Raw genomic sequence first — 18,285 nt, forward strand, 5'->3', positions numbered from 1 at the left:
AAAGAACAGGATGCTGACTTGGGTCCGGGAGGACTGAACTAGGGGACAGGCCAACCACAGTGCGCATGCGTACACTACAAGGATTCCAGGAGGGAAAAAGACAGCAGGTCAAGTTAGGCGAAGGAAAGATGGCGGAGGCTTCGCCAAGGGACCCGGAAGCACTTACCCTCCACTTCCTCCTCCTGTTTGGCTTCTGTCTCACCTAGAGCTGTCCGGTCGCAGACCGCCTCCGAGACGTTTCCTGTCCGGTGAGTGTCGACCGACTGAAACGGCGGCCCATAATGCATTGCGATGGCGGGTAGGCGGGTGGGGGTGGAGCCAGGGCCGGAAGTAGAACGGTGGCGGCAGCGGAGGCCCCGGCAGCTCGGGACTGAGTGCAAGGTGACTGGGAGGGTTGCTAGACTAGCTTGGCCTCTTGGGACTCAGATTCTGGGTTTCTTCTTGGGGCCTGGGCCGCCTATTACCTCTGTCCTTCAGGAGTATAGAGCAGCCTGGTGTCACAAGCACCTTTACCGTCTGGCCCAGGGTCACTGTTGACCTCGGCGCCCTTCGGTTTTGAAGTTTGCGGTAGATTCCGGCGTGGTCATCCCTGCTCTGAGGGTAAACCGGGGTGGTACGCGAGGCAAGGAGGCCAGGGGTTCCCGGACCCGCGGCTCAGCTGGGGCAGCTCAAGGTCATTCCCACGGGACAGGTCTGCGGCCAGGCCTGCCCTACCGGGGCGCGCAGGAGGTCGTGCCCAACTATTGAAAGCAGAATGCGCACCATAGGAGGGAAAGGGGTGACGGTGATCTTAAAAGTTTGCATCCCACCTGAAAATATTGATAGTGCTGAAACGTGGCTAGGCAGCTTTGTTTTACACTCTCATTTTCCTGCACAATCTTACACCTCACCCCCAAGAAACAATACGCTGACTGGGGTAGAAGGGGTTCTTGAGTTAGGGGTGAGGCCAAAGTTCGCAGGCGAACAAAACAAGGTTTCCAGGAGGGCGAAAGAGAACGGGTCAGGTTAGGCGGGTTGTGGATTGACTTCAGGAATATGCACGGAATGGGCCGCGAAAGTACTAACCTAGGCTGGTCAGTCATCTCTGTAAACTGGAGAACCCTGCACCGTCTCACCACAAGGCCTCTTCTCATGTGTACCTTTTCTTGCTGTTGCCTTCCCCAGTCTTTCTATGTCAAATCCCAGTCACAGGTTCGGGGGGGGGGGGGGGGGCGGCGATCGTACTTGAATAGAGAACTTACCACACTTGGTATTTTACACCTATTTGTGTAATAACATGTGTCTTCTGCGTGACGGTGGACTGACAGTGGACACTCATATTACTCAGTGAAAAAATAAAAGGGAGTAAAAGAGAAAGAACAAGTTTTGATAGTGAGATTATGTGTTCAGTTTTTAGACAGGTTGAATTTGATGGTCCCGTAGGACTTAGGAAAGGAAAAGACCTGTTGAATGGGTAGGTTTAGGGTTCAGAAAAAACGACTAAAATTAGAGGTGTGATTTGGGAGTCGTTAATACTTAGATGATAGAGGGGTCCCTGGCTGGCTCAGTTGGTGCAGCGTGCAACTCTTCATCTCCAGGTCTGAGTTCAAGCCCCACATTGGGCGTAGAGCTTACTTAAATAAAATACTTAGATGATAGAAATTGAAAAAATGAAAACAGACTTTACCTAATAGGAATAACACGATTTTTGCCATCAGAGTTAGAGCAAATTGACTGTGGAGATACGGGCAGTGTAATAACTTTTCTTTGACGTAGTTTTATTTTCTGTAAAGGAGGGATAAGGACACTTTCCCCTAATTGTTAATAGTGTTTTCCTAAGGGTTGAAGAGGAGAATTTATATGGAAATACTTTGCAAAGTATTTTGGGATGAACCAATGTTAGGTGACCTTATTGCTGAGTATTAAGCATGTCCTTAAATTGCTATAAGGGAAAATAGCACCTTGAATTGCATGATTTTCTTAAAAAAAAAAAAAAAATGTTTATTTATTTTTTGAGAGAACACAGGCTCCTTGAACCGGGGAGGGGCAGGGAGAGGCAGAGAGAGAAAGAGAGAGTGAGAGAGAGAGGGAGAGAGAATGAATCCCAAGTAGGCTCAGTGCTGATACTACGAACTGGGAGATCATGACCTGAGCTGAAGTCAAGAGTCAGACGTTCAACCGACTGAGCCACCCAGGCACCCTGAGTTGCACAATTTTTAAAATAGATCTGTGTCCACCTAGATTCTACCGTGTAACCTTGGGCCAGATACTTAATCTCTAAGCCTCAGTTTATGTGTATGTAAAATGGGAATGGTAATATGTAGCACTTTGAGGTTATGTGTTGTTTGCTTTGAGTCTTCTTAAGTATTTTTCTCTGATGGGGTATAAGGGGTGATGTATGGTGAATTTCTCCAAATAGTTTGCTTTCGGGGCAGGTGAAGGATATTTTGTTGATTATGGGAGTTCTTTTGGTAGTTTTTATGTGCGATTCCAGGGCTTCTCAGCCTTTGTTTTGCATTATTGACATTTTGGACCAGATAATTCTTTGTTGTGGGATGGCTGTTATTTTGTTTTGGTTTTTATAGGATGTTTAGCAACATCCCTGGCCTTTACCCACCGGAGGCCAGTAATACCCCGGTCGGGACAACCAAAAATGTCTTCAGACATTGCCAGTAATCCCTTGAGGTATACTGCTGTCCCTACTCAAGAACTACTGTGTTACTCTACGGTCTTCTAGCTGAGTGCTTCTCAAACTGTCAGTAGTAGAGGACCATTTTGCCCCTAACCCTGTGGCTTCCTTTGAAAACTACAATAAAAGTTACTGTAAAAGTTAGATGAAAGAACATACAGTGAAGACACCCAAAATACAAACTGATTTTTTATTATTCAACAGATATATGTGACTCTGTCAAATTGTTATAAAAGTTTCTAAATCGTTATTAACGATTTTTGTTACGATAGACCAGTAACACAATTTGTATACTATTGCTGGCCCACAGACCACACTTTGAGCACTTTAATAGAAGTTCATCATCAAGATGACAGTGATCATGGTTATTAATAGGTAATTTTGGAGGCTCATGGGACTCAGGTTAGCATGGCAGGTTTCATTTTATCTGTAAGATTCAGAAATTTTAACCAGGCTATATTGAGATGTGAATCTTGGATCCCCATTTCAACGTAGGGTTTACTAAACTCTGTTTAATAGACATCTTCTTTCTCAATCTGAGGGAAATTTCTTCTAATTATTTGTGGCTTTCTTATCTATTTCTTTTGGAATTCTTGTTTGCATTTATTTCTTGTAATTTGGAAATTTTTTTGGCATTTGATCTTTCAGGGTACTAAATTAGGTCTCAACTGAAATCATCTTCTGTTTTACCTGCTGAAATGCTTAAAAAAAATTTTTTTTAATGTTTATTTTTGAGAGAGTTGAGTTGAGCGGGGGAGGGGCAGAGAGACAGAGACACAGAATCTGAAGCAGGCTCCAGGCTCTGAGCCGTCAACACAGCACGATGCGGGGCTCAAACCCACGAACCCGCAAGATCATGACCTGAGGCGAAGTCGGACACAACCGACAGAGCCACCCAGATGCCCTTATTTGCTGAAATGTTTTAGTTAGAAAATCATATATTTTAGTTTCAGGAGCTCTAAAGACTTGGAAATCTTTAAGTCCTTATTTTTCTTTCTTTTTATTTTTTAAAAAATGCTTATTTATTTTTGAGAGCCTGATGTGGGGCTCAAACCCACGAACTGTGAGATCATGACCTGAGCCAAAATCAAGAGCCAGACTCTCAAACGACTGAGCCACCCAGGCACCCCTTTCATTCTGTTTTATTGATTAGGTTGTACTGTTTGATTTTCTCTCTCTTACTGGTGGGCTCCCTTGGGATGGTTCTTTTGAACTTAGATTTGGCTGTTACAGTATTCTTGAATGCCTGGAATCCTACAGTTGGAATAGGCAGAACACTTTCCCTTGCTATGGGGCCCGTGTCTCCGTGCTCAGCTCCCTTTTGGTCTTCTGAGGGGGCTCGGGGTAACCTGGCACATTAATCTGGAGGCCAGTGTTCTTTTCTGCCTGAGATGGGCAGTTAATCTAACATGCTACCTTGACTATGCTTATTCTTGACCTGTGGTCCAAGACCAAGTTTATGGAGAAGAAATACCTCATCCTAGATTTTGTGCTTTCTTTCTGCATCTAACCCAGCACACAGGCCTGAGTTGTTTCTAACTGCCCCTAGGTCCCGGGGCCTTTTGGTTAAGAAGCAAAAAAACTTGCGGTGGGGAGTGGAGAGGGGGAAGGGAGCTCTGGTCAGGTGACTGTTCTTAGCATTCAGCAAGTTCTGGTGTGATTTATGATTGACTTCTGTAACAATTAGTAGAATTAGATTCCCACTATATAATATACTTAGACGTGTTTTACAATTATGTACATTTTAAAGTATGTTAATACTCTCGTGCTTGTTTTCAGTACTAGAATCACCATGATTCTCCAGAGGCTCTTCAGGTTCTCCTCTCTCATGCGGTCCATGGTCTCAGTGCATCTGAGGAGGAACATCGGTGTTACAGCAGTGGCATTTAATAAGGAACTTGATCCTGTACAGAAACTCTTCGTGGATAAGATTAGAGAATACAAAACTAAGCGACAGTAAGTGGGTAGATAACCACCTGTGGTGTAAATATAAATATTCAAGATATATGTAAGTTGTGAGATGGGGAAAAGAAATTACTAGGTGTTTGAAACTGTTAAGACCTTCACTGAGCTGATTGCTGACATAGAGGTTCATTAGGCGCTCCAAAAGAAGATAAAGATCTTGATTCTTTTTTTTAAAGTCCCAAATTTTATCTTATATGAGTTCCAAGGGAGAATTCCATTATATCTATTGTCATTTTAATGTTTATTTTTGAGAGAGAGAGAGAGACAGAGCATGAGTGGTAGAGGGGCAGAGAGAGAGAGAGAGAGAAAGAGAGAGAGAGGGAGGGAGGGAGGGAGGGAGGGAGATAGACATAGAATTAGAAGCTGGCTCCAGGCTCCGAGCTGTCAGCACAGAGCCCGACGCGGGGCCCAAACTCACAAACTGCAAGATCATGACCTGAGCTGAAGTCAGACACCCAACCGACTGAGCCACCCAGGCACCCCTCTATTGTCATTTTAGATGTATTGTCATTATAATGTCATTTATTATAAACTAGAGCCAATTCTTAGAAGTCTATAGGATCTTGGAAATCATTTAGGAACTGTATTTGAAAAAATTGAGTCCCTTAGACATTAATTAGCCTAAGGTCATAAAACTAATTGTAGGAAAAACATATTATCAAAATATTCTAACTATCAATTTAGTGCCCTTTCTTTGACATCATGATTTGGGGGGGAAATGTATGAACACAGCATTTTTTTCTTTAATGCTATTTCCATAGTTCTGTATTTCTGGGAATGTCAAAGGTCAAGAGGGAAGTGGCATAAAGCAAAGTCCAGGATAAACACGGTTACGGAACCACACAGCTTTGGAGGTGAATGATGACGTTAGCCATCGTCAGATTCAACCCCCGATCTTATGAAAAGCAATACAGAGCAGTTTGGTGTTCATTTTATTTAGTTGTCTACCATGTGCAAAGCACTGGGCTATTAACTGTGGTAGGCCGCAGAAGGAAGCCATACAGCATTTCCATAATATTCTTGAAATCTGATGGGGGTGGAAAGCTTGTAGGAATGTACAAGGTAATCTATGAGGAAAAATGGGTTAGATACTAACATAGTGACACATTCAGTGTTTGGGGACTTCATAGAAAAGAATGTTCCTTTCTTGCTGGAGGCAGTATTTGAGATCCTTAAAAAAAAGTTTTTTTTTTTAACATTGTTCATTTTTTGAGAGACAGAGACAGTACAAGTGGGGGAAGGACAGAGAGAGAGGGAGACACAGAATCGGAAGCAGGGTTCAGGCTCTGAGCTGTCAGCACAGAGCCCGACGCGGGGCTCGAACCCACATACCGTGAGATCATGACCTGAGCCGAACAACCGACTGAACCGCCCAGGTGCCCCTGAGATCTTTTATCCCTTTTAAGAATGTGGACAGCCATGGATCAGCCCTTCAGTTTAAAACTGTGAAGAACTTACTCACATGATTTTGTTTATAGCTTCAAAGGGTTCTCAAAACCAAGAAAGGCTATCAGTACATATCTCTACCTCTGGTTGTGAACAATTGGTGTGAAGGTTGCACAGATAAATGGGAGGGGGAGAAGGATATATTTTAGGGAGAAAGAGTGGTGTGAGCTAAAGCATGAAAACTGAAATGACCAGGTCGGTTTGAGAAATTGTGTAATGCTGCTCCCCAGGGCCGTAGAGTGTATGAGGAGAGTGGGGAGCAGTAAGGGTGAGAATGGGGTCGGAATGAGGGGATTATGAGAGGCCTCGATTATAGATGGGCAGGTAAAGTATTAGATGATAGGCATTTATGAGGAGTTAAAGGTTTTTGACCAGGATGGTGGGATGAAACAAGGTTACTCTGTATTAGGAAGATAATTTTAATCAGAGTATTAGGAAGGTTGGAATGAGTAGAGAAGACGGACAGACATGGTAGGAAACTTGTAACAGTCCAAGCATTGGATTGACAAGGTTGATGAGAACCTTGTCTTTACAGCAGTGGGAACATAAAAGTGACAGTCGAGACACTGAGGGACTGAGAACTGGGTCTTGGTTATCTGGTGGAGAGAGAGAGGAGAAGGAACAGTTAAAGAGCCCTGAGACTTTGAGACTGGGCAACTAACAAAAAAGGTTTTGTTCTTACCACAGCTAAGGATGGAGAGAGCTAAAGGATTAAAATGAAGACATTGTTAAGAAATTCTCACAACAGTCTTACAGATCTTATCCCCTTATTACATGTTAGAAAAGCAAGGCTAAAAGAGAAGAATTTGTCTAAAATCACACTATTCAGTAAGCAGGTGTGCAGGATCCATTGACACTCATTTGAGTGTCTTCTGTCCAGAGGTAGTGTGGCATCTTACTCTTGATGCTGTTTGCACTCCAATTGTCCTTAAAAAGCCTGTCCAATAAGAAGTCAATCCTGAGGCGTACTCTTTTTTTTTAAGTAAGCTCTGCGCCCAAAGGAGGCTTGAATTCAGGACCCTCAAGAGGGGAGGGTGAGCTCCAGGTGGAGCTCAGACATGCTCTACCCTCTGAGCCAGCTAGGTGCCCCTGGGATGTACTCTGAATCTAAGGGGACTCTAGTTCATTCATTTGTGCAAATTGTGTGGGAAAATGTTCTGCGCACGGACTCTGACCTGGAATGCAGCTCTGAAACTTATTAGCACTTGGGCCTTGGGCAGGTTATTCAAATGCTATACCTTATTTGTACGTAACATGGGGGTGATAATAACAGCACGTATTTCAGAGGATGTTATAAAAATGAAGTGATTCAGTAAGTTAGCATGCCTAGTATTTTTTACATGAAATAAACAAGGATCCTTTGAGTGTCTGCTTTGTCCGGGTCGCCATGCTAGATCCTGGGGATATAATAATAAGATGGGCTGGGAGACATACTCAGTTGAGGAGGTAGATGAGATCTGGCCTCTTTCTATCATAGGAATCCACATGAAAGTTCTCTAGCAGCCATCATCTGTCAGTAACCAGAATATTGGTGAGACTGGCTGGATGTACTCAAAGCACTGTCTGAAACTTGTAGCTCCCAGAGTTAGAAGACAGTCATTAAAGTGTCGGGTTGAAGACTCCACTGTCTTATTTCATTAGCCATTGTCCACATGTGCCTATTGAAATCTAATTAATTGCAGTTAAGTATAAATACAAATTCAGGTCCTTAGTTACATTTCTAGTGCTCACTAGCCACATATGGCTAGTGGCCACCTTAATTAGCGCAGATACAATTCATTACGGAAGGTTCTATTGCATGTGCTGATGTAGAAGAAAACTGAGTCCATGAGAACAAGCATCATTAACAAGTTCTTAAATTAGAGCTGTCTCTGGAAAAACACAAAACAAAAAAACCAGAGTTGTCTGTGTATTTTTTGTGGAAATTCTGTAACATAAGGCCCTCTACTTTGATCATAGGCATATGTAAAAATATTATTACCCTTAATGGAGTTCTCACTTAACGAAGTTTTTATTTATTATGTTGTTCATGATAGGCGGGCAGTAACATGACAAACACAGAATTTCTGCAAAGAATTAATTACATCTAATTGGCCCCACTGCTGGTCTTGATGCTATATTTATCTTCCCAAAGCACAACTGTAATTTTGTCATTTTATTGCTTAACACATAAAATACACACTCCCCCCGCCTTAACCTGCCAGGCCTCCCATGACCTGAGTCCTGCTGGCTTTTCCATCTAGATGGCTGATTCTCCCCAGACAGCCAGTTTTTTATTACCTCCACTCTTTGCTTTTTCAGTCTTAGAATGTCTGAAATTAAAATCTGACCCAAACGCATCATTTGTCACAAATGCCACGTTTGTAAAATGAAACTTTTTTCCAATTAGCTCCGCAAAAATGCTCTCTCCTCAACTTGAGTAGCTGTTTGATAAGCCATGTCTTTGAAGCTTATCAATAACTCTCTTATAGCACGGATGTTTCTAAACATTTTTTTTTCCCCTAAATGGCAAAATCTCTGAGGGTAAGAAATATTTGCAGCTTTGTTAGGCCCATATTATAGAGACTTAAAGTTACTAAGACCTTTTAAAAGACGTTTAGTGGTGGGTGAATTAAATCGGATAATAATAATAATAGCACTTACTGGCCACTATGTCACCTCACTGTGGGCCAGGTACTGTTAAGTGGTACATGTACATTATCTCTGTAATTCTCGTCACACCATCGTTAGGTAGGGCCCTCAGTTTTAGATGCGGAAACTAAAGTTTAGAGTGTTTCATGCCTTGCTTCAGTTTTATGTAGTTTCAATAAACTGTAGAGCTGACATTGAAACAGAAGTAGTCATTGACTCAGGGAACCCATGGACTTAGCCATTATATCTTATCACAACTTAGACCTCAAGAGATTATGACTTGATAAACATCCTTGATACTCAAACCTTGAATGTTAGAAGTTTGTTTGAAGTTGCCTCATTTATGTGATGCCTCATCATTATAGAAGTTTGAATTGAAATTCAAGCGGAAATGCTTTGTTTCAGAAGCTACGTTTTTCCCTATATGATGACTTTTAAAAGGTCTATTGAAACTTGATGGTAAAAAGTAATTTTGGTTTTATAAACTAGTGCATAAGAAGAGTTTTTACTTGTTCATTTGCCCACAACAGGGCATCCGGAGGACCTGTTGATACTGGCCCAGAGTATCAGCAAGAGCTGGAGAGAGAGCTTTTTAAGCTTAAGCAGATGTATGGTAAAGCAGACATGAATACTTTCCCTAACTTCAATTTTGAAGGTAAGTGTCTTCAATCATGGATTCATTCTTGGGGGAGATTTGTTTTAAGTCGAGACTATTTATGCCTTATACTTGGGTTGTTTAGAGGATTAAATGACGATCACACGTAAATTTATTAGGACAGTGACATTTGCATGAGAAGCTCTCGTACAAATGCTTGCCATCAGTCTAGGAGATTATGTAACAGGTCAAATGGTGGGGATTTGAAATCAAACTCCCTAATCTTGAATCGTGACACTATCACCTATGAAGTGTGTGATCTTGGATAGTTAACTGGTGACTGTTTCCCATCTGACATTCGGGGAGAATTCTAATACCTCTCTCGTGGTTGTAATTAAATGACATAAAATATGTGAAGTCAGTTAATAGCCTGGTTTATAGTAAGTGCTTAATAAATCATTATCAATTGTAATAGTTCTATGTAGGTGTTAAAAAACCATAGATACTAAAAAAAAAAAAAAATCAAAAAATTGATCAGTTAAATATTGAAGCCTTCTAGATAATGCATTTTATTGCAATATAGCTAAGCGTGCACCTTTTTGTTCCTTTTCTTAGATCCCAAATTTGAAGTCATCGACAAACCCCAGTCCTGAAGAAATAGTGTAAAATGTATTTGGTAATTTGTCCTAGATTAGTTGTACAACTGGTCGGAAGTATCGGGACAAACGTACGTTTCTCAACTGTCAAATGTGTTCTTTTAATTCTGATTCCAAATAAATTATTTGGTGATGTTGAGTGTACATTTGAGTGTATTGAATTCTGTGTTTCAGCATTGTTTTTAAATCTGCCCAGTTGGCTCTAATGAAACAGGTGGAGATCTTGGGTCAGTTGGCCACAACTTGCCCACAACCTGCCAGACTCCTCTCGGTGTGCAGGGCTCGCCTTTTTTTTTTTTTAACGTTTATTTATTTTTGAGACAGAGAGAGACAGAGCATGAACGGGGGAGGGTCACAGAGAGAGGGAGACACAGAATCTGAAACAGGCTCCAGGCTCTGAGCTGTCAGCACAGAGCCCGACGCGGGGCCCAAACCCACCGACCGTGAGATCGTGACCTGAGCCGAAGTCGGACGCTTAACCGACCAAGCCACCCAGGTGCCCCGCAGGGCTCACCTTTTACTAGTGGAGACTTCCCGCCTCAGGGGGCCGCCCTGACCTAAGAAATGTTTGCCACAGAAGGATGTTACATCCGTTCCCAGAATATAAAGGCTTGTAAACCTTTTATCATAACTTTTCCAGGAAATTCAAGTTAAGCTTGAATACGCATGGGAACATTCATTGTGTTTTAACTACCATCTCCTCAAACGTTAAATGCTTTTATCCCAACAGCCAGGTCCCTCCTCTTCCCTTGCAGTTTATGATCGTAGATCTATTACTGTGCTACACAGATGGAGGAAGGAAAGCTGGGAGCAGGCGGGGGATCTACAAAGGAACCTCCTTGGAAAGAGTAAGCTGTATGGTGTTGTTTTGCCCAAGCGATGGGAGACCCAGCAAGTAGGCGGCATAACAGGCACATCAAGATTTCAGTTAGCGTAGCTGGCTCTTGAGGAAATGATTTTTTTTTTTTTCAAAAGGAAATCAGCTGTGCCTTTTTATATCTGACAATCTGACTCGTGTCAGTAACTACGGATCTTAATAAACCTTTAAAGGCTTTTTTTGTTTGTTTTTTGGTACCGATTTTAAATATAATTTTATTTAAGACATTGTATTTTCCACTTAAAAAATACAGTGCTTACAAAGTGCAATGTTTATTTCCTTTCCCTGGGCACATAGTCCATATTCAAGTATCAAGAATGACCGGTTTATTTACTATGGCAACTCGACTTTGTAATAGCCATGGAATTTGCTACAAATTTGGGTCCTTCAAATGTTGTGTGTGGAACATGCCTTGTCTGGGCCCAGAGGAGGCAGCACCAGATGGGGGAGCTGCACCACCAGGGAAGCCTCCAGGCATTCCTCCCACGTGCCCCTTGCGCTTTGGTACAGCTTCGTAACCATGGGGTTGCAGACTTTCTCCAGGTCTTTCTGCTGATAAAGGTTTTTGTTTTTGTTTTTTAAATATGAAGTCAAAAGTCAGCCTTCCTTATGAGGTTAGCTCACTCAAAAAGAGGAATAGATTTTTACTGTGGGTGCCATTCTAGCTGGAGTCAAACCTGCTCCGGACTACCTTTTCCAAAAGACCTGCAAACATTTCCTAGTGATACAGGTGTGATTAAACTAGTAACATATGTGGAATCGGAATTGGGGAGGGTAAAGTATTAGGAAGAAGAGCCCCAGTTTTTTCAAATGCTAAGCAGTGACAGTTCAGTTGACCTCCTTTTATTTAAATAACTGCAGACACTGAAACAATTCAATGTTTTTTTAATGGCGCTATTTAAAGGTAACTGAGGAAGCAGAGTTGCTCAGGTTCTTCTCTAACCTCCCCCGAAGCACCTCCACCCACCTGCGACAGGCAAGCTGCCTGACTCCGAGGTGCAGAGGCCCGTCTAGAGGGGCCTGATCCTTTTCAGCACCTGCTTCGTCTCCCTTTCCTCACTCTGCCACTCAGGTTAGTTGTATTTTACCTTTTATAATTTCACACCTACTTTCTCATACACGTTTGAGAGAGCAGAGCACGAGCAGGGAAGGGGCAGAGAGAATCCCAAGCTGGCTCTGCACTGTCAGCACAGAGCCCGATGTGGGGTTCGATCTCACAAACTGGGCGATGATCATGACCTGAGCCTAAATCAGGAGTTGTTTGCTCAACCAACTGAGCCACCCAGATACCCCTCATATTTTTAAAAATCTGTCCTGCAACTATTTGGAGTTTGCTTCAACATCCCAATCTCTTCATTCATTATGTAAACATAAGGATTCGGGGCTGTAAGAATACTGCATTAAGTACCCTACTCCCAGGCCCTACATCATAGGGCATTTATTGCTAACTTTTGGCCAGGGAAGTACGCCCTTTTTCCCGGCTGAATGCTACAGTGGTGCTTTGAGTCAGATGTTAAAGGCCTCATCTTCCTCAGAGCCCCTTCCTCTTTCTGGTGAGGCTGCCCCAACCTTGCAAACTCCAGCCTTTATCTGTCACTTCAGTCTGCCAGTACACTCCTTATCCTGTACTTACTACCTGAGATGTTTATCACAAATGACCTCAGCCTTCTAGGTTTTCGTGTTGAAAGTAACTTTTCTTCTCCCATGCCTGGTGTCACAGGTTGAAGTGTGTTCCCCTAAAATTCATTTATGGAAGTCCTAAGCCCCGGCACCTCTGGATGTGATTGTATTTGGAGATAGGACTTTTAGATGGGATTAAGTTAAAGTTAGGCCCTTTGGGTGGGCCTGAATCCACTCCTGACTACCATCCTTTTCAAAAGAGGGAATTTGAGTTGAAGAAAGGTACAAAGAACTGGAAAGGGACACATGTCTTATCTAGTGTTACCTCTTTTTTTTTTTAAGTTTATTTATTTTGAGAGAGAATGTGAGCAGGGGAGGGGCAGTGACTGGGAGAGGGAATCCCAAGCAGGCCCCATGGTCTCAGCATGGAGCCTGATGCAGAGCTCGAACCCATGAACTGTGAGATCATGACTTGAGCTGAAACCAAGAGTCAGATGCTTAAACAACTGAGCCACCCAGGTGCCCCTCTAGTGTTACCTTTAATGATAACCAAAGAAGACTTCTGTTCTAGGCAATTTTTGCTTATTTAAATCCATTTAGTGTGGGATTTTCTTTGTCTTTGTTACTAGTTCTCTGCTGCTGCCCTTGCTTTAGCAGAGCCTATAAATGCTGGCTCTCTCTGGTTAGGGGCTGCATGTATAAATTCTTGGGGGGCTCTTTGGGCCAGGAGGTCTTCCTGTTGTACAGATTACCTAAGTGGGAGGTCTGTTTCAACTCCACCTCTTCCAAACTCCCCTCTGTTCCCCATCCCAGTGGGACAGTCTTATTTCAGATGTTTGACCTCAGTAAGACACTGGCAAGAAGGCACAAGGCCAATTACTTTAGATGATGCCTCTGCTTGAGTACGGGAAACTTATCATTCTTGTCCTAAGAATCTGGGGAAACAGGTCCTTCACCATCTCCTGCTGTCTCCTTTGATACCTTTTGCCAACTCTTTCATCCTGCTCAAAAAAGTATTTCCTTTTTGGCAGGCACTTACAATTTTCAATTTGCAAAATTTGGGGATAGGCAAGACAGAAAAAGGTTATGAGCTGTGAGACTGGGGAGGGGTGAACTAGCCAGAGATTACTAAGGGTGAAGAGAGGGTGTGGCATGAGAGAAGTAAGAATCTAAAAGAAAGTATGTTGGGGGCAAGAGAAAAAACATCTTGTATGAAACATCCTGGATCAGATGGACCTGTGTTTCTTAGACCATGAGCCCTTACTTCCCTTTGTGAACTTGGCAGACTGACTCTTGAGTTTGTTTCCTGGTCTGCAAATGACCACATGATCCGCTTTATAATACCATTGAGATGAATGAGATTGTATACACCTGCACCTCCATCCACCCCCACTTCACATGTATAAAATGTTTAATAGTTCTGACTTTTTATTTGCAAGGTATTTTCTTTTTCCCCCAGCATTTGGGAAGTTGGCAGGCACCCAGAAGAAAGATGAGATTCTAATCTTAAGCAGCTGAAGAGCTAACCTCGTAGCTACAGATGGTAAGAGGGCATAGTTTCCCAGGTTTTATTGAACGGTATGTGGATGACTTTTCCCCTGCACTGGTTAAATGGGCCTAAAAAGTTGAACAAGCTCAGCTATTTTTGTTAACATAGACTTTAATCAAACAAAACCACTCATGAGGTGAAGGAAATTCTTCGCAAAGTTATACTAAAAAACAATCGTTCCAGATTTAGTTAGGTTAAACCCCTAACTAAAAATAAATTAAATCTAGTTACAATAACAACAACGATAATTAAAACCAAGCAAAACTTGCTATTAGAGATTTTAGAGCCCTCATCCTTATAGGACACAATTTCACTGCGGGAAAAGAAAATCAAAACTCTCTATGAATTATAATGAGGTTTTACCTCAATATTATAATATTGTTAATATTCAAGTTCCTCAAAAGCAAATGGAAACACAAGTCCAGATATAGGTGGATATACTTTTAATAAATGGAAAACGAGTGCTCAACATTATGTCCTTTGTGTGGGAGCAAGCATCCTGTACACAATGACTTACTTAGCTACGTACAATATATTAAGATAATGTATAATATATATTTGACTCAGAGAGTGTTATATGTTAGCACTTTATAAGATGAATCTTCTAGCCAAATGGCTCAGCAGCTTTCACGCGTTAGTAAGGCACTGCATGTTTTCCCCCACAATCTGTGTCATTTAAATTGAAGAAGTTGATCTTGTGTGCTGGTAGGTATGCCTGAAGAGCCGCCTTTGAGACTCACATACACTCTTGGACCCCTGGCCATGCAACAAGAAAGCCTTCCTCATACCAAACCAAATCAAAGCATGGGCGACATTTAGCTTAATTTATTTTTTATTTTTATTTTTTTTGGCAAAAGCTTATAGATAGGTGTTTTTCTCATGCTTCAGCACCAGGCGTTGGGAAAGTATGCGTGTGGGCCCAGTCCTGTCTATGCCTGCTGTTTTTGTAAATTAAGTTTTGTGGGAACACAAACGTGCCATTTATTATTGTCTACGGCTGCTTTTGTGCTACCAAGGTGGAGTCGAGTAGTTGTAACAGGCACCGTAAAACCAGTATGGCTTAAAATATCTACTATCTGGCCCTTTATAGGAAATATTGCAAGGAGTCTGGTGAGAAGCATCCAATGCCACAGAAGAGTGGGGGGCAAGGCACAGTCTGACAACAGACATCTTCCCAGTGACCTGGTGTGGTATCCAGGTACCATTTGTTGGCCCAGTGAATCCTGGGATTTGCTTTGTCTATTGGGGGAAAAATGGATTCCTTTAAAAGTAGCTTAACCATGTTCAAAGTTGTCAAAGTTTGTAAAGCTTTTCATCCAGGTTTGCCCAGAACTGGAAATGCCCTACCCATATTTTATTTTCAAGATAAATTGAATAATCACAGAAAGTTATAGAAGATTATGCTTTTTAACACAGCCTAGTTACTCTTACGTGGATCATTGGAATTTTCACTTTGTAACACTAGCTTGGACACCGTGGAGAAACCAGATGATTGGACCCATTTTTCATTTCATTTGTTAGACAACTCTTTCTCCTCTCTGTATCTCTGGCTCTTCAATAAGCAGGACTGGATCTGATTATTAATTCTGGACTTGACCCAGCCCAGAATTTCACTGCATGATTATCAGAGACAAATATGAAGTCCCCATCATGCAGAGAAGGGTGCCTGCCTGCAAGGTTATGTGTGTGGGGTCCAGTGGCGAGGTCTGATGGCAAGTTCACTGATGATCTTGAAAGCGGTCTTAGGAGAAGGAAACAGCAACAAGCAACTCAAGGGAAAGAAGACATTTGGGTTTGGGTTCGACTCTCAAAGTTACATTTAATGAAGAAATCAATGACATCAGGTGAGTGAGCTCTGGTCATTAGGTATTTCTTCGTGTTGTTTTTGGTTCTCAGAAATAAAAATAAACACCCAGTGCAAATCCTTGGGAATAAGACCCACTCCTGCTACCTCCCTTCTGTGAATAGATTAGTGATAAATGAGCAGTGGAATAAAGATTGTATTAGGGGAGAAAAGAGGATTCTGGTAGAAATAAGACCAGAGGTTCTTTTTGCATCTGTCAAAGTGTTTTAGAGTGCATCTGTCTTAGAGTGTTTTCTGAACCCTCTAAATCAGACTCTTGTACAGAAAGTGGATACAGTTTATATTTTCATGCTCTGTGGGTTCATTTCACAATCGAACTTCCTCCAGAAGTTAGGGCATTTAACATCTCATAAACCCCAGAATACTATAAAGTATTGTGATTCTTTTAGCTTTGTCCAGACACAAGAAGCCAGACCGTATTTTATTTAGGTGCTGACAGAACTATTTGTTTAAAATAACAATTTCAAGTAATTTAGCGATCATAAAAATTAGAATGAAATAACAATTTAATCTCCTCATGTACCTCCTTGCAAATGTAAGACAAAGCAGAGATTTAAATCTTTTAATAGCTTGGTGTAACAACTGTGGTTTTGGTGTATCTCAAAGGTGGCATTATTTTAAATTATAAAAGATTTTGTATGCTTGAAATCCTAGGAAAAGGAAAAAAAAAACAAGTTTAAGTATAATGTATTCATTCATATTTAAAGAAATAAGTACATTTTATGAGTATAAAGCTACATGCACTATGAGAATCTTACAGGTACAACCCAGCATATATTTAACTAACTCTATTTTGCGGGGAATTAAATAAATACTAGGAGACAAGATCTTTGAAACTTTGCCTAAAGAGTAAGGAAGTAAATGTGGGAGTTAGAGCAGGAGAAATCTTATTTGCTATGGGTATACTACTGGTAGCGACAGGGTGGAGGTTGGGTGCTGCTAAGCATTCTATAATGCACGGTACAGCCCCCCCAGCAAAGACTTCTACAAAATTGTAAGATTTCATTATAGCAGAATTCATAGAAGAAATTACAAATATAATGGGGCACGTGGGTGGCTCAGTCAGCTAAGTGTCCAACTCTTGATTTTGGCTCAGGTCATGATCCCACAGTTCATGAATTCGAGCCCTGTGTTGGGCTCTATGGTGACAGTGCGGAGCCTGCTTGGGATTCTCTCTCTCTCGCTCTCTCAAAATAAATAAACAAAGCTTAAAAAAAAATTACAACATAAGAATTATAAGAAATTGTCAGTAATGCCAAGACCAAGAAATTCTGCTCTGGGGCAAATTGGAGGCTCGACAATTGGAGGCTCGACTTCTCAGTGGATGAGGGCAACTGAGAGGAAGACAGTGAAAAAAATGAAATGTTTTTGCTCTTCTGACTACACCACAAAGTATCTTTTAAAAAAACCTTTTTTTAATGTTTATTTTATTTTTGAGAGAGACAGAGCATGAGCGGGGGAGGGGCGGAGAGAGAGGGAGACACAGAATCCGAAGCAGGCTCCAGGCTCCCAGCTGTCAGCACAGAGCCTGACGTGGGGCTCGAATCCATGAACCGTGAGATCATGACCTGAGCCAAAATCGGACGCCCAATTGACTGAGCCACCCAGGTGCCCCACAAAGTGTCTCTTACTGTTTGGTAGGATGCGATTATTTCATTCCACATTTAAGGAGTATTTTCTAGAAATTATAGGAGTTACATATTGCTTTCTATAAATATGGGGTTATAGACTGCTTATCTACTAATGAAAATATGATTTTGGCGTAGTAAACTACAAATAAAGTGACTTCTGTGATGGAGTTTGGAGTAGACAATTTTAGGAAATCAAATTTTGACAGAAAACAAGAATCCATGCAGCAGGACGTGGGTCATAAAGTTGAGTGTATCTCAACTTTCTCCTCAGGGATTTCCTCAGGGATTTCTAGAATGTGCCTTTCAGTATTAGCAGAGGATCTTCCATATCCATAAATTTTCCAACTTCTCTGTATAACCAAAGGAGAGTCCTGGAATCACAGATCTGTTGGAAGCCATCTGCTGAGGCAAGCTGACAAGAGTCAAGGTCCCTGAATCCAGTGCTACCACTGTAATCCTGTGAGAACTTGTGTCTTAATGTTCTTATCTATGAAATGGAGCTGATAATACCCGACTTAATGATGCTAAGAAGGCTGACTAATAATAGCAAACATCATGAAAGAAAATTGTGGTATGGCAAAGCCCCGACTGGTCTACAAACGCTGGACAACTTTATCATACCGTCCTAGACAGAGGATGGAAACTAACATTTACTCAGCTCCCTCTAAAGACCAGTAATAATAAAAAATAAATAAATAAATAAATACCAGTAATAGACACTAGCACAAAGTATATTAAAAGTCAAAATTCATCATTTCTGTACAATCACTTCACTTCCCTGCC

General features: G+C 41.7%; 3 protein-coding genes and 1 long non-coding RNA gene across 9 annotated transcripts in view; 1 reads left to right on the top strand and 3 right to left on the bottom strand.

Moving 5' to 3' along the window:
- The window catches only part of GABPA (GA binding protein transcription factor subunit alpha), a 41,693-nt gene extending 40,511 nt beyond the window's left edge, over positions 1-1,182 (bottom strand). Inside the window, exon 1 of one of the 2 annotated variants that reach the window (XM_060640316.3) lies at positions 1,066-1,182. The gene's annotated coding sequence lies outside the window, so the exon portion shown is untranslated. Of the gene's footprint in view, positions 1-166; positions 274-1,065 lie in introns of those variants that run through there. The other variant, XM_060640314.2, reaches the window with a different exon arrangement.
- Positions 151-10,105, top strand: ATP5PF (ATP synthase peripheral stalk subunit F6). 2 transcript variants are annotated; one of them, XM_060640322.2, is made up of 4 exons: positions 151-248; positions 4,448-4,624; positions 9,241-9,365; positions 9,921-10,105. In XM_060640322.2, the coding sequence occupies exons 2-4, from the start codon at positions 4,461-4,463 to the stop codon at positions 9,956-9,958; spliced, it is 327 nt and encodes a 108-aa protein (XP_060496305.1). In that variant the 5' UTR covers positions 151-248; positions 4,448-4,460; the 3' UTR covers positions 9,959-10,105. The 2 variants fall into 2 exon arrangements, with proteins under 2 accessions (XP_060496305.1, XP_060496306.1); XM_060640323.2 differs by lacking the exon at positions 151-248 and adding an exon at positions 272-381.
- On the bottom strand, positions 9,978-11,220 carry LOC144617403 (uncharacterized). The gene is made up of 2 exons (XR_013557850.1): positions 10,476-11,220; positions 9,978-10,247 (listed from the first exon to the last, which is right to left on the bottom strand). It is a non-coding gene; the product is annotated as an uncharacterized LOC144617403 (long non-coding RNA).
- A 3,213-nt stretch (positions 11,221-14,433) lies between these two features.
- The window catches only part of JAM2 (junctional adhesion molecule 2), a 61,136-nt gene continuing 57,284 nt past the window's right edge, over positions 14,434-18,285 (bottom strand). For all 4 annotated transcript variants that reach the window (XR_009612458.3, XM_060640319.3, XM_060640320.3 and 1 more), the window contains one exon: positions 14,434-16,521. Coding sequence is in view for 1 of the 4 variants with exons in the window: in XM_060640320.3 (XP_060496303.1) it covers positions 16,489-16,521 (33 nt within the window). In the remaining 3 variants the exon portion in view is untranslated. The remainder of the gene's footprint in view (positions 16,522-18,285) is intronic.

Source organism: Panthera onca, chromosome C2, assembly GCF_046562875.1.
Source record: "Panthera onca isolate mPanOnc1 chromosome C2, mPanOnc1 haplotype 2, whole genome shotgun sequence".
NCBI classification, from domain to species: domain Eukaryota; kingdom Metazoa; phylum Chordata; class Mammalia; order Carnivora; family Felidae; genus Panthera; species Panthera onca.